We start from the raw sequence: 19,800 nt of genomic DNA, 5'->3' as shown, positions 1-19,800 counted from the left end.
GCAGGTTTCTATTTTTTCCATTGTTTCTACAGGTTCTACAGGTTCTCCTGGTTCTACTGGTTCTACTGGTTCGCCTGGTTCTACTGGTTCTACTGGTTCTACTGGTTCTACAGGTTCTACTGGTTCTATTGATTCTACAGGTTCTATTGTTTTTACTTGTTCTACTGTCTCTATTGTTTCAACTGGTTCTACTGGTTCATTGTCTTCATCCATCTTTTGTTTCTCTTCCCGTCTTTGTTTTCACGTCATGATTTTCTTTTCTTATGATTGTGCTCTTCTTCTCTGTCTGACAGGAGGTCTCACTCTGTCACATTTCGATCTGTCCATCATCATGGCCGACTGGAGCGACTGTTTGAACTTTGGCTTGACTTTAGCCAAACAGGCTAGTGAGGTAAGAGATGGAGCGACCAACCAGAACACAGCACTGGTTCACACGACCAACCAGAACACAGCAAAGGTCCACACGACCAATCAGAGAAGGTGTCCAACCCCAACTTTATCAAACTTTATCAAACTTTATTAAACTTAATTACATTGCATTTCATTTAGCTGACGCTTTAATTCAAAGCGACTCACAATAAGACGAACCCAGAACAACAAGAATCAAGTTATTACTTTAGCTTCAAAAAGACAAAGTTCAAAGTTCTACATGTCCGTTCAACTCACCTCACGTTCAAGTGGAGGTCTGAGGAGATCCACTTCCTGTCCTGATGTCACTGGGAGCTCGTTCCACCGTGTAGGAGCCAGGACAACAAACTGTTAGGAAGTTGTGGAGTGGCTAGTTTTGATGAACCTCATCAAAACTTTATCAAATTTAATTAAACTTAATTAAACTTATGAGAGAGTGACCATTGATGATGAATTGTTCTCTTGCTCTCAGGTCGTCTTGTCTGCGATTCAGCAGCAGAAGGAGGTGAAGCTGAAAAGTTCTCCAGCTGATCTGGTGACGGAAACTGATGAACGAGTCGAGAAGCTCCTGATCGATGCGATCAAGAACCGATATCCACTGCACAGGTTCTGTCTGTTCTCTATGTTCTCTCTGTTCCTTTAATTGATTCTGATTGGACAAAACCTGACCTTTGACCTATGCCCCTCAGGTTCATTGGGGAGGAGTCTGTAGCTGCAGGTGAACGAGTGGAGCTTAGTGACGCCCCCACCTGGATCATTGACCCCATCGACGGAACCGTCAACTTTGTCCACAGGTGACTGACACACACACACACACACACACACACAGTTACTACTCTGAGAACTGTAGTCCCTCGTGTGTGAACCCTGACTGACTGCTTCCTGTGGTTCTGTAGCTGCACATCAAACTGGATCCATCTTCCTACACAACTCTGTAGATTTTAAATCATGATCACTGCAGCATGTTGTGACTCTGCAGGATCGTAGTGTCTCACTGAGATATAAAGGACGAGTGTTAGTGAGGATCATCACAGACTCAACCCCCCCCCCCCCCCCCCCCTCACAGAAGTGCCTCCCCTCTATTCCAGCACCTCTGCAGCTGTAAGGCTTCAGCTGGATGTCGCCCTCTAGTGGCTGTGGCATCTTTGTTATGGCTAAAAGGTTCATATTTACAGATTTACTTCTGTTTAAAACACACTCTTCACTTCATTAGACTTAATACTCTGAAGTATTTGTACTTTATCTGGTATCAAGTCCTTGTTTGTGTTTGTTGGGATGTGACAGAATAGAGTGGATATTAAACAGCTTCACATCCACAGTCTGACTCTAGATCTGAGTTTTTCATTTACAAAATGGAAACATGTCGGCTGTGGAGGAAGATTAACAGCACGTGTGAGTTTGTAATAACTACTTCTGATACTAATGCTGACATTGAGCTGACTTTAGGTCAGTGCTACGAATCACCAGCCTTGATTAGTCCTGAATGAATGGTGTTAGTGCAGGGGTAGGCAACCTTTACTTTGAAAGAGCCATTTTGCCCCCTCTTCCCCCAAATTAAATCTGTCTGGAGCCGCACAACATATTTGATAACACAGGTTATAAAGTTATATATATATATACATAGTTATACAATATATATAAAAACTACAGTTTGTTGCATTTATTAAATAATAGAACGACAATAAAAAAAACTGTTGACATTTAACTGATATTTTTACCTGTTACAAAATAGAAAAACACCAAACTCTTATGAATTGGAGAACAAAATACATGTGTAGGCCTACTTTGGAATAAATCAAACACAGAACTCAGCTTTTTTTGCTCATCTCCAGCTTGATACCTTTCAGCAGATGCTGTGTGCTTGCTCTGGAAATATCTTTCAACATTACATTTCTTATTGTTTGCTAATTCCTCGCCACATATCAAGCATACATGTAAGACAGCATCGGTGGCAGTGAAAGCAAATTAATCTGTCCACGCAGAATTAAACTCTTTTTTCCTCCCAGACTTTTCTTTACCGAGGCCGGGGGTCGGAACTATAGATTAGCGACCTGCAGGGAAGCGCGCCGGGACGTAATAGGATGTGACGCATATTTTAGTTGCTGAAATATTAAAACAAAACGTGAGAGCAGGTCAGACTGGAGGCCGACACAGAAACTGAAGCACGGTACAAACCACCTGCAGCTTCTGCTCTGATCAAGAAGCTGAGGCGCTGATCTGTGATCAGCTGAGACCAGAGAAACTCTGTGTTTTCACTGTTTCACTGTTGAGAAGCAGCCGGTCAGTCACTGAGAGGCTGCTCCACGTGAACGAGCTCCGATCTCACTGTGTCTCTCTGAGCGAGTGAGCGGGGCTCAGGACGGGGGGCGGAGCCCCGGCTCTGTGTGTGTGTCCACTATCTGGGAACGCGCACACACACACATTCACCCGCTCCTGGTATTTCATGATGGCCTGATACGATGATTATTTAAAAAATTAGCCTGAACGCTACGTTCACTCACGTTCATCATATGAAAGAACTGATTCGTTAAGTTCACCTTTCGCGCAAAATAAGCGCAGCATGCACTGAACAGGGAGCCACTGAACAGGAGCCACTGAACAGGAGCCACTGCACAGGAGTCACTGCAGAGGAGCCTTAGAGGCCAATGTATACTTCTCCGATCCCGTTGCGGACTGACGGACGGACGGAGCGGACGGACCCTTTTTGATTTATAGTTCTACGAGCCTTTTTGTTGTGAAAACAATTCACCGCCAGAACAGTAGATGGCGCAACTGAAGTCGAGCTTAGAGAAGCCTACCTCATGAGGTATATAGAAGAAGTCCACGCTGGTTTATTTACGTCCTCCCTGCTCCTCACACACAGTGAACGATGGCAGCTAACAGAAAAAGGCTGTTGATGACGCGAATAAAGTGACACCCAGCGGGTCACAATGCTTGTGTTATCGTGTCTTAACGCAGCGGTTCTCCGGTCTTGTTTCCAAACTGCGTTGCTAATTCAACAGCTGCAACAGCTTGAAGCTGCAGGGAGGCAGCTAGCTTCCCCCCAGCTTCCACACACAGTCAGCAGGGACACCCGATACTAACTACTACCGTTAGTTAGTATCAATCTAAAGTGTTTGCTTCTAACCTGACGGTGTTTGAGAAACAGTCTCATGAGCCTTGGGATTAAAGTCAGCGGGTTTTTGCGCTGTTCCCACCGCAGTTAGCATGGTGGTTAGCCCGCTAGCCACGTTATGAAAGTTCGTTATAACAGTATGTGACCGTACACACGTGCCGTAAGTGCTCTAACCAGCCACCGTCAGCCGGACAACGCCGCTGGCTTAACACACTTGTCACATTAATTATAGAGTCGTAGTTGTGATTTTGGTTTATTGTGATGTAGGGAATGGAACAGGAAGTTTCCATTCCGAAATGCTGGCGTTAGCGGACCAATCACAGCCAAGGGCTATCCGTGGGCTCTCCGCCATTTCGACGTGTAGTTAGAAAAAGGAGAGCTGCACGAAAAGCTCTCCGAGGAGCCGCGGAGAGGCACGGAGAGGGCGTTCCACGTTGTAGAAGGCGGTCCTATCTGTCCGTGTCCGTCAAAACCGAGAAGCATACATTGGCCGGAACAGCTTAGGCCTCAAGGTGGAGCTGATTCCAGCTGCACTCTTTCACTTCCACCAGGATCAGCTACTTTGACAGTCCTCATGATTTTAGTTTTTTCTCAACAGGTTTCCATTTGTGGCCGTCTCCATTGCCTTCACCGTCAACAAGCAGGTAGAGTCCCCGGCAGGTCAGAGGTCAGAGGGCTTAGACAGGAAGTAAACTGACATCTTATTGTTGTTGTTGCTGTTGTCGATGTGATCAGACGGAGTTCGGGATTGTGTACAGCTGTGTGGAGGACAAACTGTTCTACGCTCAGAGAGGAAGAGGAGCGTTTCTGAACGGAGAACCACTACACGCCTCCGGACAGGAAGGTGACATCACACTGATGACATCACAGTGATCAAGTGGAAATGTTGCCATTTTGATTAGTGTAACTCCTCTGTCCTGTCCGATAGACATCAGCAGGTGCGTGGTGGTGACGGAGATTGGGGCGGAGCGGGACGACCTCGCTCTGTCCACCATGACCTCCAACATCTTCAGACTATTGAAACTTCCTGTCCACGGGTGAGACCTGACCCCGCCCACATTCTTCTGGACCAGCGATAATCCGTCACGTTGCAACGACCTGCAGCTCATTTGTGTTATTGTTGTGTTTCGTGTGTCGTGTGTTGTTTAGTGTGTGTGCTCTTTAAGATTAAAGTATAACAGGCTCTGTCTGTCCTGGAACATTTTGTTTGTGTGTTCCGTTCCAGTGTGCGTGCGCTGGGGACGGCAGCGGTCGACATGTGTCAGGTGGCCACAGGGGGCGCTGACGCATACTATCACATCGGGATGCACTGCTGGGACATCGCTGCTTCTGCCATCATCGTCCAGGAGGCAGGGGGTGTTGTCACGGACACGGATTGTGCGTATCTGAGATCTGATTGGATACCTTGGGGGCGTGGCATCCTCTAATTGGTCCACTTGTGTCCTCAGGCTCAGCGTTTGACATGATGTCCAGGAGAGTCATCGCCGCCTCCTCCTCGGCTGTGGCGCTCGGCATCGCTCAGGTGATCCAGGCGTTTCCTTGTCGTCGCGATGATGTCGACGCCCACAGGTGTGTCTGCACAGGAAGCTGCTCATGTCTCTGAAGAAACTCCAATAAAACCTGAACCTGACCAATCACGTCTCTTCTGTTTGTTCATATCATTAGTTAACGTAATCTATGAGAAGTAATCTGATTACAAAAACCTATAAACATGATTTAGTAATTTAGCTTAGCATAACTTCATTGGCATGACATCAACATTCGTGAATTTACTCTAGACTGTTGATTATTATTGATATTATTATTATTATTATTATTATAGACATTAGCGGCGAGGACCCTGTTGAAATTCATTTCTTCAATCGAGCCAATGAATCGTATTATTTGACCTAAACATTTGTAACTTTTGCTCAAATGTCTGATGTAGTATGAATGTATGTCACATGGTTTTCAAAAATTATGAGAATTTGGTCAATGTCCAAATATTTATGGACCTAACTACTCTCTGCAGGAGGAACAAGACCTCCTTTACTTTGATAAGTAGACGATTGTGAGAAGACGTGGGGCCTCAAGCAAGTTTCATGTTCTGTGAAGATCATCTGGCTTTTGGTCATATTTTTAATTTGATGTCTTTTTGAGTTTTCGATACTTTGTTTTATGGAACTTTAATAAATAAATAAAAGGTGCTTGAAATATCTCTCTCTCTGTCTTTGTCTCCGTGTCTCTCTCTCTCTCTCTGTGTCTCTCCCTCTCCCTCTCTCTCGGTGTCTCTCTCTCTCTCTCTGTTGGAGTGCATGTTGGGAGTGAGTGTGGTGAGTGAGCTGGAGAAAGTTTGTTCAAACTCTTTGTTTTTTCTACCTGTTTTCTTTGCTCTTTCCCTCTGCACTTGTAGTAGAGGTGTTTTTTGTTTCTGTGTGAGTGACAGGGTCATGAGCAGCAGTTTTTAGTTGTTAGTTGTGTGTTTGTGTTTGTGCAGCATGGCTGCTGCAGGTGGAGGCTCCGGCCTCCACAAGCTAACGCGCCAACACGGCATCAAACTGTGTCCGGCTGTGGACTGCTCGGTGGAGGAGGTCAGTCTGGCTGTAGGTGAGGTTGTGGGGTGTGACAGTGTGAAGTCTGCCTCACGTATGAACAGTGCTGTGGTGGTGTTTGTAGAGAGCATAGAAGAAGCTAACCAGCTACTGGAGAGGGGAGTGGTGGTTCAGGGCTCCTTCACACCTGTGTTGTCCCTGGATGATCCGGTCAAGAAGGTCCTCATCTCTAATGTCCCCCCATTCCTGAAGAATGAGCTAATAGAGAAAGAACTGGCCAGACATGGACAATTAATGTCCCCAATAAAAATGATCCCCATTCACAGTAGATCTCCACATCTAAAACATGTTGTGTCTTTTAGGAGACACGTGTTCATGGTGCTGAAGAAGAGTGAGGAAGAGTTGAACCTGGTCTTTAGTTTGAAAATTGAGGAGTTCAACCACACGGTGCACGTTACATCAGGGAACATGAAATGTTTTGGCTGTGGGAGGGAGGGACACCTGATCTGCTTGTGCCCGGACAGAGCCGGGGGGGGCCAGTCGGCTGCTCCTGCATCGGGGCCCCCGCCTGATTTGGCAGGTGGTGGTTCCTCTGCTCCTGGACCAGGGCCCCTGCCTTGGGGGGTGCTTGGGCCTCTGTCCTGATGGAGCCGCGGGGCGACACACCAGGTTCATGGGGGGGGGGGACGTCCACCAGGAGAACGAGGTCAGAAGCACTCAAGCAGACACTAAGGAGCAGAGGCAGAGCTCTGATGAGGAGGATTTTTTGATGGAGGAAGAGTTTAAAAAACTTCAGCCAAAAGAAAAAACCCAGAAAACCAGACAAATTGTGACCAAGCTAAAAAAGTTTCAAAGAAAAACCCACGTGCTCTTCCTCTCAGTCAGAGGAACGTTCAACAGAACCACAGGAGAACAGGCAGGTGGATGAAGAAGGTGTTTACTCCTTCACCAGCATCCGGACCTTCTTACTACAGACTAAGGGCTGAAGACTGGTTAGAGTAGAGGACTTCTTCCCTGATTCAAAACTTTTCCTCCACTCAGTGAGACACTCCATGTTGAAGGATGAGGATGACCCGTGGTTCACGAAACAGGAGTTTTACCACCTGAAAAAATAATGGCAAAGATCCGAGCCCAATTGGCCACATGATGTTTAAACCCTGTCTGTGTTCCTCTGTCTGTTTTGACCCTTTACGTTTTGGTCCAAAGAAACTCTCATCCTCAATACGTCTGCTGGCCAGGATACTGGCTGTGATGGTGGACTTTCTTCTGGGACCATCTGCACTGGGTCCCACAGAGTGTGCTTTCATAAAGCTCCAGCTCGTCCAAAGACTCCTGACTGGTCCTGGGGACCTGGTCTGGAGACCAGTAGGCCGTGCCATACTGGAGCGGTGTGGCCCTCACCTGGACTACGCTGCAGGTCTGGCCTCACGTTAGGGATCAGGTCAGTCAGGTGGTCGGCCTCCTGCTGAGAGGAACCAGCAGCTGACTCACCCTGACCTCCAGTTGATCACTGTGATGGACTCATTCAGCCGGACTCCAGTGATCCTCTTCCCGATGAAAACCTTTGTTCCTGAGTTTAAATGTGGAGGTTCTTTGTTGAAGTAAAAAAAGAGCAGCTGGTTTTTGGTCATTGTTTTTGGGGTTTGAATATTGTATTATTGTTTTTTCTGTTTCGTTAAATAGTAACTTTGTTTGTTTGAACTAAACTGAGAAAATAAAAGTGACTTAAAAAATTCAATTCTCTGTTTCTCGCTCCCTCTCTCTCTGTGTCTCTGTGTGTGTCTCTCTCTCTCTCCCTCTCTCTCTGTGTCTCTGTGTGTGTCTCTCTCTCTCTTTGTCTCCCTCTCTCTCCCCCTCTATGTCTATGTCTCTCTCCCTCTCTCTCTATGTCTCTCTGTGCTTCAGGACTCTTCCTGTGTCCTCCTGACTCAGCTGAATTCTCCATGAGAACAAACAGCAGTGGAACAATGGCGGTGAATGAAGAACCGTGTTTCCAGAACTCCGTCCTCCCATAAAGCCCCGCGCCTCGCGGCTCTGAGCGGTTTGACACCGGGAGCTTCATGATGCCTCTGCCCAGACGCCGCTCATCTTTCCTCGGTCAGTCGTGCTCCGAGCGCCCGGTCTCCTCCTCCGGGGCACGTATGGGCTCCGGTACAGCCGCCGCACGTGGAGTCTTCGTGGGCATCGGGCCGCCGGTGTGCGCCGGAGCCTCGGGCCTCGGGACCCGGGTCTCCCGACGGGCTCTGGGCATCAGCAGCGTGTTCCTGCAGGGGATGCGGACCAGCGCCGCCCCGGTGCTGCCCCGGGCCGGGGCCCGGGCGGCGGGTCACGGGGCGGCGGGCGGACTGAACAGCTGTCTGATGGAGTACCGGGACAAGGTGCGAGCTCTGGAGACACTGAACCAGCAGCTGGAGGACCAGATCCGGCTCTGTCTGGACCGGAAGGCGAGCAGCGCGGGAGCCTGGGGGCCGCTCCGGAGGGAGTGGGAGGAGGTCTACCGACAGGTGAGGGAGGGAGGCGGGGAGGGAGGAGGAGGTCTACTGACAGATGAAGGGGGAGGTCTACCGACAGGTGAGGGGGGGGGGAGGAGGAGGTCTACTGACAGGTGAGGGAGGGAGGCGGGGAGGGAGGAGGAGGTCTACTGACAGATGAAGGGGGGGGTCTACCGACAGGTGAGGGGGGGGGGGAGAAGGTCTACCGACAGGTGAGGGGGGGAGGGGTTACCGACAGGTGAAGGGGGAGGTCTACCGACAGGTGAGGGGGGAGGTCTACTGACAGGTGAGGGGGGGGAGGAGGTCTACCGACAGGTGAGGGAGGGGGGAAGGAGGGGGGGGAGAGAAGGTCTACCGACAGGTGAGGGGGGAGGGGGCTACCGACAGGTGAGGGGGGGAGGAGGTCTACCGACAGGTGAGGGGGGAGGGGGCTACCGACAGGTGAGGGGGGGAAGGAGGTCTACCGACAGGTGAGGGGGGAGGAGGTCTACCGACAGGTGAGGGAGGGAGGGGGCGAGGGAGGAGGAGGTCTACTGACAGGTGAGGGGGGGAGGGGTGACGACAGGTGAAGGGGGAGGTCTACCGACAGGTGAGGGGGGGGGCTGCTGACAGGTGAGCAGTGGGGGGAGGGTCTACAGACATGGCTGGCTGCAGCTCTCACCTCTCTCCCTCTCCCCCCCCCCCCCAAGGTCAGTGAAGCCATCCTGGACAACGCTCGCCTGATGCTGCAGACGGAGAACGTTCAGGCCAATGCAGAGGACTTCAAGGACAGGTCCGTCCTTCAGCATGTTCACCTGAGACACCTGATGTGTGAAGGGAACACGTGATGTGGACAAACGTCTTGTGTCCCGCAGGTTCGAGAACGAGCAGCCGTTCAGGACGGCCGTGGAGGAGGAGATCAGTTCTCTGTACAGAGTCATCGACGAGGCGGAGCTGACGAGGGGGGGGCTGGAGGAGCAGATGGAGAAGATGAGATCTGAGCTGCGTCAGCTGGAGCACGACCACGAGCAGGTCCCACAACACACACAACACACACAATTTAAATCACCACACACACACACCATCGTTTATTTAAAAAAACATTTGACTTTATAGATAAAAATCTCATTAAATCCTTTAGTTTATAATTTAATATCAGTTTAAAAGATGAAGATTAAACTACTTAAATCAGTTTAGATGGATTTGTGTCGTTTAATACATAAATAAATACGTCAGTGTTCTGAAATGTCCCCGAGCTGAAGTCATGTGACCTCTGTACGATACCGGTCTGTCCAGGACGTTCGAGTCCTGTACAGTCAGATGGCGGGACGCGAGGTGGACGAACCCGACGCTCCCATCGAGACCAGTCTGGACCAGATCCTGAGCCACATCAGGAGCCACTGGGAGAAGGTGACGGAGAGGAACCGAGCGGAGACGGACAGCTACCAGCTGGAGTGCAAGGTGAGGACGTCTCCCCTGCTCAGGTGGACTCGCAGGAGACACTGTTCTTTAACCGAGTCTGACCCGTGTGTGTCCTGCAGGAGGCGCAGTGCGTGAGCAGCAGACTGAGTCCGGAGGAGGAGCAGGTGGAGGCGCTGAAGGCCGAGTGCAACGACACCGGCTGTAAGATCCAGAGTCTCCAGGCGGAGACCGAGTCCATCAGAGCGCTGGTGAGACGCGGACAGATCGATACCCGGTTGTTAACCTGATCATGAGCTGATCCATAATCTCCTCTCTGCAGAAACGAGGTCTGGAGAACTCGCTGAGCGACGCCCGCCACTGGCACGACATGGAGCTTCAGAACCTGGGCTCGGTGGTCGCCAAGCTGGAGGCGGAGCTCGCCGACGTGACCGGAGAGGCGGAGCAGCAGCGGCGCGACCACGACACGCTGCTGAGCAACAAGCAGCGTCTGGAGCAGGAGATCGGGATGTACCACGGCGTCCTGGACGGGGAGGAGAGCCGCTTCCTGCCTGCTAGTACACCGTGAGTCTGACAACCACTAAACATCTGACTCATGAAAACCCACTGGTGTCCACATGTCTCTGAGTCCCCGACGGGTCGTATTCACCTGTTCAGGTGTTTAGGTCGAGTCTCTGAACCTGAGGGAGCAGAGTCCAGGACGGAATCAGGTCCTCCATGTTCATCACAGTGATCCCTGAGGACAACCTGAGGAGACTGAAGCATGAAGACACTCTGCAGGAGGACTTCAGTGACGTTTTGAGTCATTCACTGTCCCCAACACCCGAGGTCTTCATCTGTCCAAAATATCTGAGGAGTTTGTGTGGATCTGGATTGTCCTGCAGCATCACCCTGAGACACACACACCTGGACACATGACCTGAACCTCAAACCTGTCACCGACTCACAGAGGACGTGGGACACTGAGGACCAGAGTGATCTGTGTCCCAGGACTGGGACAGTGAAGTGATGACATCACAGCAGGTGTTTGATATTTTCTCATCAATAAACTGAATTCATTGACCTTTTCAGGTGTAAACACTTTCTGCCGTCAACAACAAAATAGGTTTGTTTGTTTCAGTTTGAACATAAATATTTTTACTGATAAAAAATACAAATAAACTTGTTAATGATCCACAAACCAAAGATATAAATTAATGGTTTAATCAATAAAAAGATAAAAACAATGTATGGAGACTGAAAAGACCTGAAGAACAAATCCAAGGACTCATTATCATTATCCATTTAAATTATCTTTATTGTTAATACGACCTCTGACCATGAAATAAAAACACGTGTTCCTCATTTAACGTGTTTTATTAAACTCGACTGAGTTTTTATTATGAAATAAATAATCATGTGTGACTAAGGTGGGGGGGTGGTTGCCATAGGAACATGTTCACTCATTAGAACAAGCAGGAGAATATCATCGAGTCTATGATGATGACATCATAATGGAATCATCTGAATTGACTGTGATACTCAAGGAAACCTAAAAACATCAAGATAGGAAGTTCTGCAGCCATCTGCAGGAAGTGATGTCACACCGACAGGTCAGGAGGAATCCCCTTACAATGATCCCTCAGCAGCGCCACCATCAGGACACACTGGTTGGTGGAGGATGGGGGGGTGTGTCACTGTCGACCACACTGATTCACTAGATGAGTAATAAACGGTCCAGTGAAAACAGATCCGAGCAGTCATCTCATTTCATCAGCAGCTTTGTTTCTCTCTGGACAGGAAGTGACATCCCATTGGTCGATTCAATCAAGTACCAAATCAATATTTATCATTACTGGTCCATACGTGCAGCAGCACAATGCTAGCAGCTAGTTTTTGTGGGCTAGCTCCACAGTTTTTTCCCATAATCCTACAGACCTCAGTTTGCGGGTCTGAGCCTGGCTGTCGTACCAACACAGCTCAGTAAACGCCACCAGAGGGCGCTGTCTCCCCGCCTGCAGGAGGCAGTACCACATCCTTCCACAGCCTCTGATTGGCTGGTTTAGGTGGGCTGCATGGGGATGCAGCCCACCCCGACCCCTCCCTCGTGACAGGCCATGGGGGCCTTGAAGGTCCAGCGGTTGGTGTCTGGGTTGTACATCTCCAGTGAGTTGAGGTTGGACTGTCCATCGTATCCACCCACAGCATACAGACGACCTGACGTGGACACCAGAGACACCCTGCTGCGACGTGTGCTCATCGCCACCAGGAGGCTCCACTGCCCCGACGCCGAGCTGAACACCTCCACCCCGCTCAGGAAGCCCGATCCGTCGTACCCCCCCGCCACGTACATGTGACTGCCCAGAGACGCTGCCCCGTGACGGCAACGCTTGTTCAGCATCGCTGACGCAGGGTGCCACCTGTTGGTGTGATGGTTGTAGTACTCCACCTGGAGGGGGGGGGGGGGCAGACAAACAAACAATAAATATACTAAATATGTCAGAAACATTGTTGTCAATAAAGTTCATTTTATTCATGTTCACAAGCTCAGTGGTCGTTCGATCGCGTTGATCGGTATCAATTAGTTTTTCCTGTTAAACTGACCGTGTTGAAGATCTGTAAACCGTCATGGCCGCCGGACACAAAGATGCGTCCATCAAACACCGTCACACCTGCAGCACTGCGACTGGCACTCATCTCTGTCACCAGCGTCCACCTGACAGCACAAGGAAGGAACGCCTCAAATCCTCAACCAGGACTTTAAGTCAAGTGTTTGAACCCCTGAATCAGAACTTGATTTTCTTTAAGACCTTAATGACATCATATTTATCAACTATTAAAGGTTAAGTTTCAACGTGTCACATGTTCCTTAAATGAAAACATGGTGTCATTTTTGCTGGTGTGAAAAAAAGTACCTGGTCCAGAACCTGGTTCTGGACCAGGTACTTTTCCTGGCCCTGAACCTGGTTCTTGTCCTGGCCCTGAACCTAGACCTTCAACTGGTTGCGGACCTGATTATGGTCCTGTACCTGAACCTGGTTGTGGACCTAGATCTGGACTTGGTCCTGGACCACTGACCTCTGTAGAAAGAGGATTTGAGCACCTGTCGGTCTCTGGAGAGAAGCACTCCACAGAGTTCAGAGACGACTTTCCATCGTAGCCGCCGCAGACGTAGATGTGTCCGTCCACCACCACCGTCCCCATGGCGCTGTGGAGGACAGCACAGCTCATCATCTGATCAGGACCAACCTTCTGATCAGTCACATGATCACTGCTCATCTACCGACTGTCACACCTGCGCTGACTGTTCATGCTCGACACCCGCGTCCAGTTGTCCGTCTCTGGGTTGTAGACCTCCACTGTGCTCAGTCGCGATTGGCCGTCATATCCACCAATGGCGAACAGCAGTCCGTTAACAACAGCCACACCCACTCTGCTGCGAGCCGTCCTCATTGGCTGACAGCGCTCCCAGAAGTTCCCGATTGGATCGAAGACTTCGACCACATTTAAGGAGTCACCTAGAAGAGAAGAAACACCGTCACGTTACAGGTGACATGTGTCAGTCGACAGGTGACATGAGTCAGGTGACATGTGTCAGTCGACAGGTGACATGAGTCAGGTGACATGTGTCAGTCGACAGGTGACATGAGTCAGGGGACATGTGTCAGTCGACAGGTGACAGGAGTCATGTGACAGGTGAAAGGTGACATGTGACAGGTGACATGAGTCATGTGTCAGTCGACAGGTGACATGAGTCAGGTGACATGAGTCAGGTGACATGTGTCAGTCGACAGGTGACATGAGTCATGTGTCAGACGACAGGTGACATGAGTCAGGTGACATGAGTCAGGTGACATGAGTCAGTCGACAGGTGACAGGAGTCATGTGACAGGTGAAAGGTGACATGTGACAGGTGACATGAGTCATGTGTCAGTCGACAGGTGACATGAGTCAGGTGACATGAGTCAGGTGACATGTGTCAGTCGACAGGTGACATGAGTCATGTGTCAGACGACAGGTGACATGAGTCAGGGGACATGTGTCAGTCGACAGGTGACAGGAGTCATGTGACAGGTGAAAGGTGACATGTGACAGGTGACATGAGTCATGTGTCAGTCGACAGGTGACATGAGTCAGGTGACATGAGTCAGGTGACATGTGTCAGTCGACAGGTGACATGAGTCATGTGTCAGACGACAGGTGACATGAGTCAGGTGACATGAGTCAGTCGACAGGTGACAGGAGTCATGTGTCAGTCGACAGGTGACATGTGTCAGTCGACAGGTGACAGGAGTCATGTGTCAGTCGACAGGTGACATGTGTCAGTCGACAGGTGACAGGAGTCATGTGACATGAGTCAGGTGACATGAGTCAGTCGACAGGTGACAGGAGTCATGTGTCAGTCGACAGGTGACAGGAGTCAGTCGACAGGTGACATGTGTCAGTCGACAGGTGACATGTGTCAGTCGACAGGTGACATGTGTCAGTCGACAGGTGACAGGAGTCATGCGTCAGTCGACAGGTGACATGTGTCAGTCGACAGGTGACATGTGTCAGTCGACAGGTGACAGGAGTCATGCGTCAGTCGACAGGTGACATGTGTCAGTCGACAGGTGACATGTGTCAGTCGACAGGTGACAGGAGTCATGTGAGCTTGTACCGGAGCTGTTGAGTCCTCCCACAGCGTAGATGAGTCCTGTGATGGACGTGCAGCTCCTCTGTCTGGTTTTGAACGTGGGGAGATGAGGACGACGCTCGGGCATCAGGTGGAAATCTTTGGCTTCATCCACCAGGTCTCTGACGAGAGGTGAAGAGTTAGAACCCCTGGACAGTGACCAGCATCTCTGTGTGACAGCGTTAGCTAAAAGCCTAATATCTCAATACTGGCGCCGAGATAAACATCAGTCTGAAAATACGGACGAACAGATCTATATGAACCAATCACACGAGGACCCTCACCTGCATTTATGGCAGCAACGAATCAGTTCGTCCTGCTGGACTCGGTCAGACAGAAACTGAGGGCGACACAGAGGAAGTCTGATCTTTGACAGCAGCTCTGGCAGCAGAGGCTCCCGCCGGTCCTGGTCATGATGAACCCAGGTGAGAGCCGCCTCGAACACCTGCACAGGTAACACACACTCAGCCTCACACACCTGCACAGGTAACACACACTCAGCCTCACACACCTGCACAGGTAACACACACTCAGCCTCAAACACCTGCACAGGTAACACACACTCAGCCTCACACACACTCTCACCTGTTCTTCAGCTTTGACGTTGAGCTCGTCGCAGCCCAGCAGCTCCAGCACCTCCTCCGTCCTCAGCCCCAGGAACTCGTCCGACAGAGACACGTCCACAAAGTGCTGGTGGAGGAAGCTGCTGGCCGAGTCGTACAGAGTCGTACACATCATGGTCTCTGCGAACTGACGCACACCCAGACAGTTCTTCGGATGTAACCTGAAGCCACAGAGCAGAACACATTCACATTCACGCGTGTAGAAACTGTGGTAGCAGCTTCTGCCCGTTGAGAACAATCCGAACAAGAACGGAGTTTCACCTTCGTCGCTGAGCTTGGAAACAAATGTGAGTGAACATTCCAGCTGAGGAAGGTCATGTGACTGAAAGCTCCAGAAAAGCTGAGCTTTGTTTTGTAAATCATACTGTATGTTCACTTTTAGGAATAAGTCTGAGCATGTACACGCGTAAAACAACTAACTGTCGGGCGGAGCTTAGTGTGAGTTTCTCCTCTGACCTCTCCTGGAGGAAGGAGCAGCAGGCGTCCTTCACGTTCTGCAGCTGCAGGAAGCCCGAGCCAATCAGAAGAGACTGCACGTTCTGTTGGTCGATAGCAACATGGCCGCTGTACGCAAAGTTAATCAGAGCCTCCAGAGCACTGCAGGGAGAGAGGAGGCGGTTAGACTGGTGTCACACTGGTGTCACACTGGTTTCAAACTGGTTTCAAACTGGTATGTGGTTCCCCGTGCTGTGACAGGGTTCACAGCAAGTAGTGTTCTGGTCACGTTACCTGGGGTCCATGCCCTGCATCAGGATCTCGTCCTGTTTGCACTCCACCATGTCGTTGGTGAACATGGCGTGGAAGTACGGGATGGAGGCGGCGAGCACGATCCGGTGAGCGCTGAACTTATGATCCCCCACCTGCACAGAGACAAGAGTATCACTGTGTATACCAGTACACACAGTACACAGGTAGTGTTGAATGTAACTGTGTATACCAGTACACACAGTACACAGGTAGTGTTGTATGTAACTGTGTATACCAGTACACACAGTATACAGGTAGTGTTGTATGTAACTGTGTATACCAGTACACACAGTACACAGGTAGTGTTGTATGTAACTGTGTATACCAGTACACACAGTACACAGGTAGTGTTGTATATAACTGTGTATACCAGTACACACAGTACACAGGTAGTGTTGTATATAACTGTGTATACCAGTACACACAGACAGGTAATGTTGTATATAACGGTGTATACCAGTACACACAGTACACAGGTAGTGTTGTATGTAACTGTGTATACCAGTACACACAGTACACAGGTAGTGTTGTATGTAACTGTGTATACCAGTACACACAGTACACAGGTAGTGTTGTATGTAACTGTGTATACCAGTACACACAGTACACAGGTAGTGTTGAATGTAACTGTGTATACCAGTACACACAGTACACAGGTAGTGTTGTATGTAACTGTGTATAGCAGTACACACAGTACACAGGTAGTGTTGTATGTAACTGTGTATACCAGTACACACAGTACACAGGTAGTGTTGTATGTAACTGTGTATACCAGTACACACAGTACACAGGTAGTGTTGAATGTAACTGTGTATACCAGTACACACAGTACACAGGTAGTGTTGTATGTAACTGTGTATACCAGTACACACAGTACACAGGTAGTGTTGTATGTAACTGTGTATACCAGTACACACAGTACACAGGTAGTGTTGTATATAACTGTGTATACCAGTACACACAGTACACAGGTAGTGTTGTATATAACTGTGTATACCAGTACACACAGTACACAGGTAGTGTTGAATGTAACTGTGTATACCAGTACACACAGTACACAGGTAGTGTTGTATATAACTGTGTATACCAGTACACACAGTACACAGGTAGTGTTGTATATAACTGTGTATACCAGTACACACAGACAGGTAGTGTTGTATATAACGGTGTATACCAGTACACACAGTACACAGGTAGTGTTGTATGTAACTGTGTATAGCAGTACACACAGTACACAGGTAGTGTTGTATGTAACTGTGTATACCAGTACACACAGTACACAGGTAGTGTTGTATGTAACTGTGTATACCAGTACACACAGTACACAGGTAGTGTTGTATGTAACTGTGTATACCAGTACACACAGTACACAGGTAGTGTTGAATGTAACTGTGTATACCAGTACACACAGTACACAGGTAGTGTTGTATGTAACTGTGTATACCAGTACACACAGTACACAGGTAGTGTTGTATGTAACTGTGTATAGCAGTACACACAGTACACAGGTAGTGTTGTATATAACTGTGTATACCAGTACACACAGACAGGTAGTGTTGTATATAACGGTGTATACCAGTACACACAGTACACAGGTAGTGTTGTATGTAACTGTGTATACCAGTACACACAGTACACAGGTAGTGTTGTATGTAACTGTGTATACCAGTACACACAGTACACAGGTAGTGTTGTATGTAACTGTGTATAGCAGTACACACAGTACACAGGTAGTGTTGTATGTAACTGTGTATACCAGTACACACAGTACACAGGTAGTGTTGTATGTAACTGTGTATACCAGTACACACAGTACACAGGTAGTGTTGTATGTAACTGTGTATACCAGTACACACAGTACACAGGTAGTGTTGAATGTAACTGTGTATACCAGTACACACAGTACACAGGTAGTGTTGAATGTAACTGTGTATACCAGTACACACAGTACACAGGTAGTGTTGTATGTAACTGTGTATACCAGTACACACAGTACACAGGTAGTGTTGTATGTAACTGTGTATACCAGTACACACAGTACACAGGTAGTGTTGTATATAACTGTGTATACCAGTACACACAGTACACAGGTAGTGTTGTATATAACTGTGTATACCAGTACACACAGTACACAGGTAGTGTTGAATGTAACTGTGTATACCAGTACACACAGTACACAGGTAGTGTTGTATGTAACTGTGTATACCAGTACACACAGTACACAGGTAGTGTTGAATGTAACTGTGTATACCAGTACACACAGTACACAGGTAGTGTTGTATGTAACTGTGTATACCAGTACACACAGTACACAGGTAGTGTTGTATATAACTGTGTATACCAGTACACACAGACAGGTAGTGTTGTATATAACGGTGTATACCAGTACACACAGTACACAGGTAGTGTTGTATGTAACTGTGTATAGCAGTACACACAGTACACAGGTAGTGTTGTATGTAACTGTGTATACCAGTACACACAGTACACAGGTAGTGTTGAATGTAACTGTGTGTACCAGTACACACAGACAGGTAGTGTTGTATATAACGGTGTATACCAGTACACACAGTACACAGGTAGTGTTGTATGTAACTGTGTATACCAGTACACACAGTACACAGGTAGTGTTGTATGTAACTGTGTATACCAGTACACACAGTACACAGGTAGTGTTGAATGTAACTGTGTATACCAGTACACACAGTACACAGGTAGTGTTGAATGTAACTGTGTATACCAGTACACACAGTACACAGGTAGTGTTGTATGTAACTGTGTATACCAGTACACACAGTACACAGGTAGTGTTGTATATAACTGTGTATACCAGTACACACAGTACACAGGTAGTGTTGTATATAACTGTGTATACCAGTACACACAGACAGGTAGTGTTGTATATAACGGTGTATACCAGTACACACAGTACACAGGTAGTGTTGTATGTAACTGTGTATACCAGTACACACAGTACACAGGTAGTGTTGTATGTAGCTGTGTATACCAGTACACACAGTACACAGGTAGTGTTGTATGTAACTGTGTATACCAGTGCACACAGTACACAGGTCAGGTGTTGTACCTCACCTGTCCAGCAGGTGAACTGATCCTGAGACATTAAGAAGATTAAATACGTCACTGCAGACGATCAATCATCAGTTGTATATAATCTGATCGATGACGTCAGGTCAAAGGTCAGCTCTGGTACCCACGGCTCAGTGACGTCAGCCAATCTTACAAGCCCTTGTTAGCTCTTGTTAGCATCGTTAGCTCAGTACCAGATAGCTTCCTCATTACGGGCTGTTAGCTGTAGGCTAACGCGGTTCTTACCCTGAGCGTGACATCACAGAGTTTCCCCTGACGTCGGATCTCCTCCATGACGACATAACCTCGTGCCGGCGCGTCGCGCACCGAGAAATGAACCAAGTCCTCGAGCTCCTCGTCTCCCATCGTCAGCACGAGCAGCGCGAACTGAGCCCAGCGAGCCACCGTACACAGCCCGAGCCCTGACGTCACGTCTACCGGCGGAAACACGGACAGGTCTCCGGCTTCCGAATAGCAGACAAGAAACAGCGCCACCTCGTGGGTCATATCTTATCATCAGAGACAGAGGAACATAGAAAGTTATTTTATGACTTGATTGGATATTGTGAAAGCTGGAGGTCATTTTGTAGAGCAGTGCTCCTCCTCCTCCTCCTCCTCCTCCTCCTCCACAAATGAACCGATTCCTGCTGTTGGGTTGATGCTGTTCTAAGGTCTCCTGGTGTCTCCTAATGTCTCATTGTGTCTCCTGGTGTATCCTCGTGTCTCCTGCGTCTCCTGGTGTCTC

The 19,800-nt window shown here is 48.7% G+C and overlaps 3 protein-coding genes across 4 annotated transcripts; 2 read left to right on the top strand and 1 right to left on the bottom strand.

Moving 5' to 3' along the window:
* Positions 1 to 302: 302 nt before the first annotated feature.
* LOC133968503 (inositol monophosphatase 1-like) lies at positions 303 to 5,153 on the top strand. Of its 2 annotated transcripts, none has more exons than XM_062404594.1 (8): positions 303 to 391; positions 881 to 1,014; positions 1,098 to 1,202; positions 4,122 to 4,167; positions 4,259 to 4,367; positions 4,452 to 4,560; positions 4,749 to 4,900; positions 4,972 to 5,153. In XM_062404594.1, exons 1-8 carry the CDS (start codon positions 332 to 334, stop codon positions 5,124 to 5,126), a joined length of 870 nt encoding a protein of 289 aa, XP_062260578.1. In that variant the 5' UTR covers positions 303 to 331; the 3' UTR covers positions 5,127 to 5,153. The 2 variants fall into 2 exon arrangements, with proteins under 2 accessions (XP_062260578.1, XP_062260577.1); XM_062404593.1 differs by having other exon boundaries at positions 4,749 to 4,936; positions 4,978 to 5,153.
* Positions 5,154 to 7,998: 2,845 nt separating this feature from the next.
* bfsp2 (beaded filament structural protein 2, phakinin) lies at positions 7,999 to 11,011 on the top strand. Its single transcript, XM_062404770.1, has 7 exons — positions 7,999 to 8,558; positions 9,236 to 9,318; positions 9,401 to 9,557; positions 9,822 to 9,986; positions 10,067 to 10,195; positions 10,267 to 10,508; positions 10,602 to 11,011. Exons 1-7 carry the CDS (start codon positions 8,115 to 8,117, stop codon positions 10,675 to 10,677), a joined length of 1,296 nt encoding a protein of 431 aa, XP_062260754.1. The 5' UTR covers positions 7,999 to 8,114; the 3' UTR covers positions 10,678 to 11,011.
* Positions 11,012 to 11,220: 209 nt separating this feature from the next.
* klhl18 (kelch-like family member 18) lies at positions 11,221 to 19,577 on the bottom strand. Its single transcript, XM_062404769.1, has 10 exons — positions 19,302 to 19,577; positions 15,951 to 16,081; positions 15,678 to 15,818; positions 15,184 to 15,382; positions 14,883 to 15,043; positions 14,584 to 14,720; positions 13,219 to 13,441; positions 13,027 to 13,131; positions 12,528 to 12,639; positions 11,221 to 12,372 (listed from the first exon to the last, which is right to left on the bottom strand). The coding sequence occupies exons 1-10, from the start codon at positions 19,560 to 19,562 to the stop codon at positions 11,986 to 11,988; spliced, it is 1,857 nt and encodes a 618-aa protein (XP_062260753.1). The 5' UTR covers positions 19,563 to 19,577; the 3' UTR covers positions 11,221 to 11,985.
* Positions 19,578 to 19,800: the final 223 nt, after the last annotated feature.

Source organism: Platichthys flesus, chromosome 14 (assembly GCF_949316205.1).
Source record: "Platichthys flesus chromosome 14, fPlaFle2.1, whole genome shotgun sequence".
In the NCBI taxonomy this organism is placed as follows: Eukaryota; Metazoa; Chordata; class Actinopteri; order Pleuronectiformes; family Pleuronectidae; genus Platichthys; species Platichthys flesus.
The sequence above is the reverse complement of the archived record's forward strand: the minus strand, read 5'-3'. Positions and strand labels throughout refer to the sequence as shown.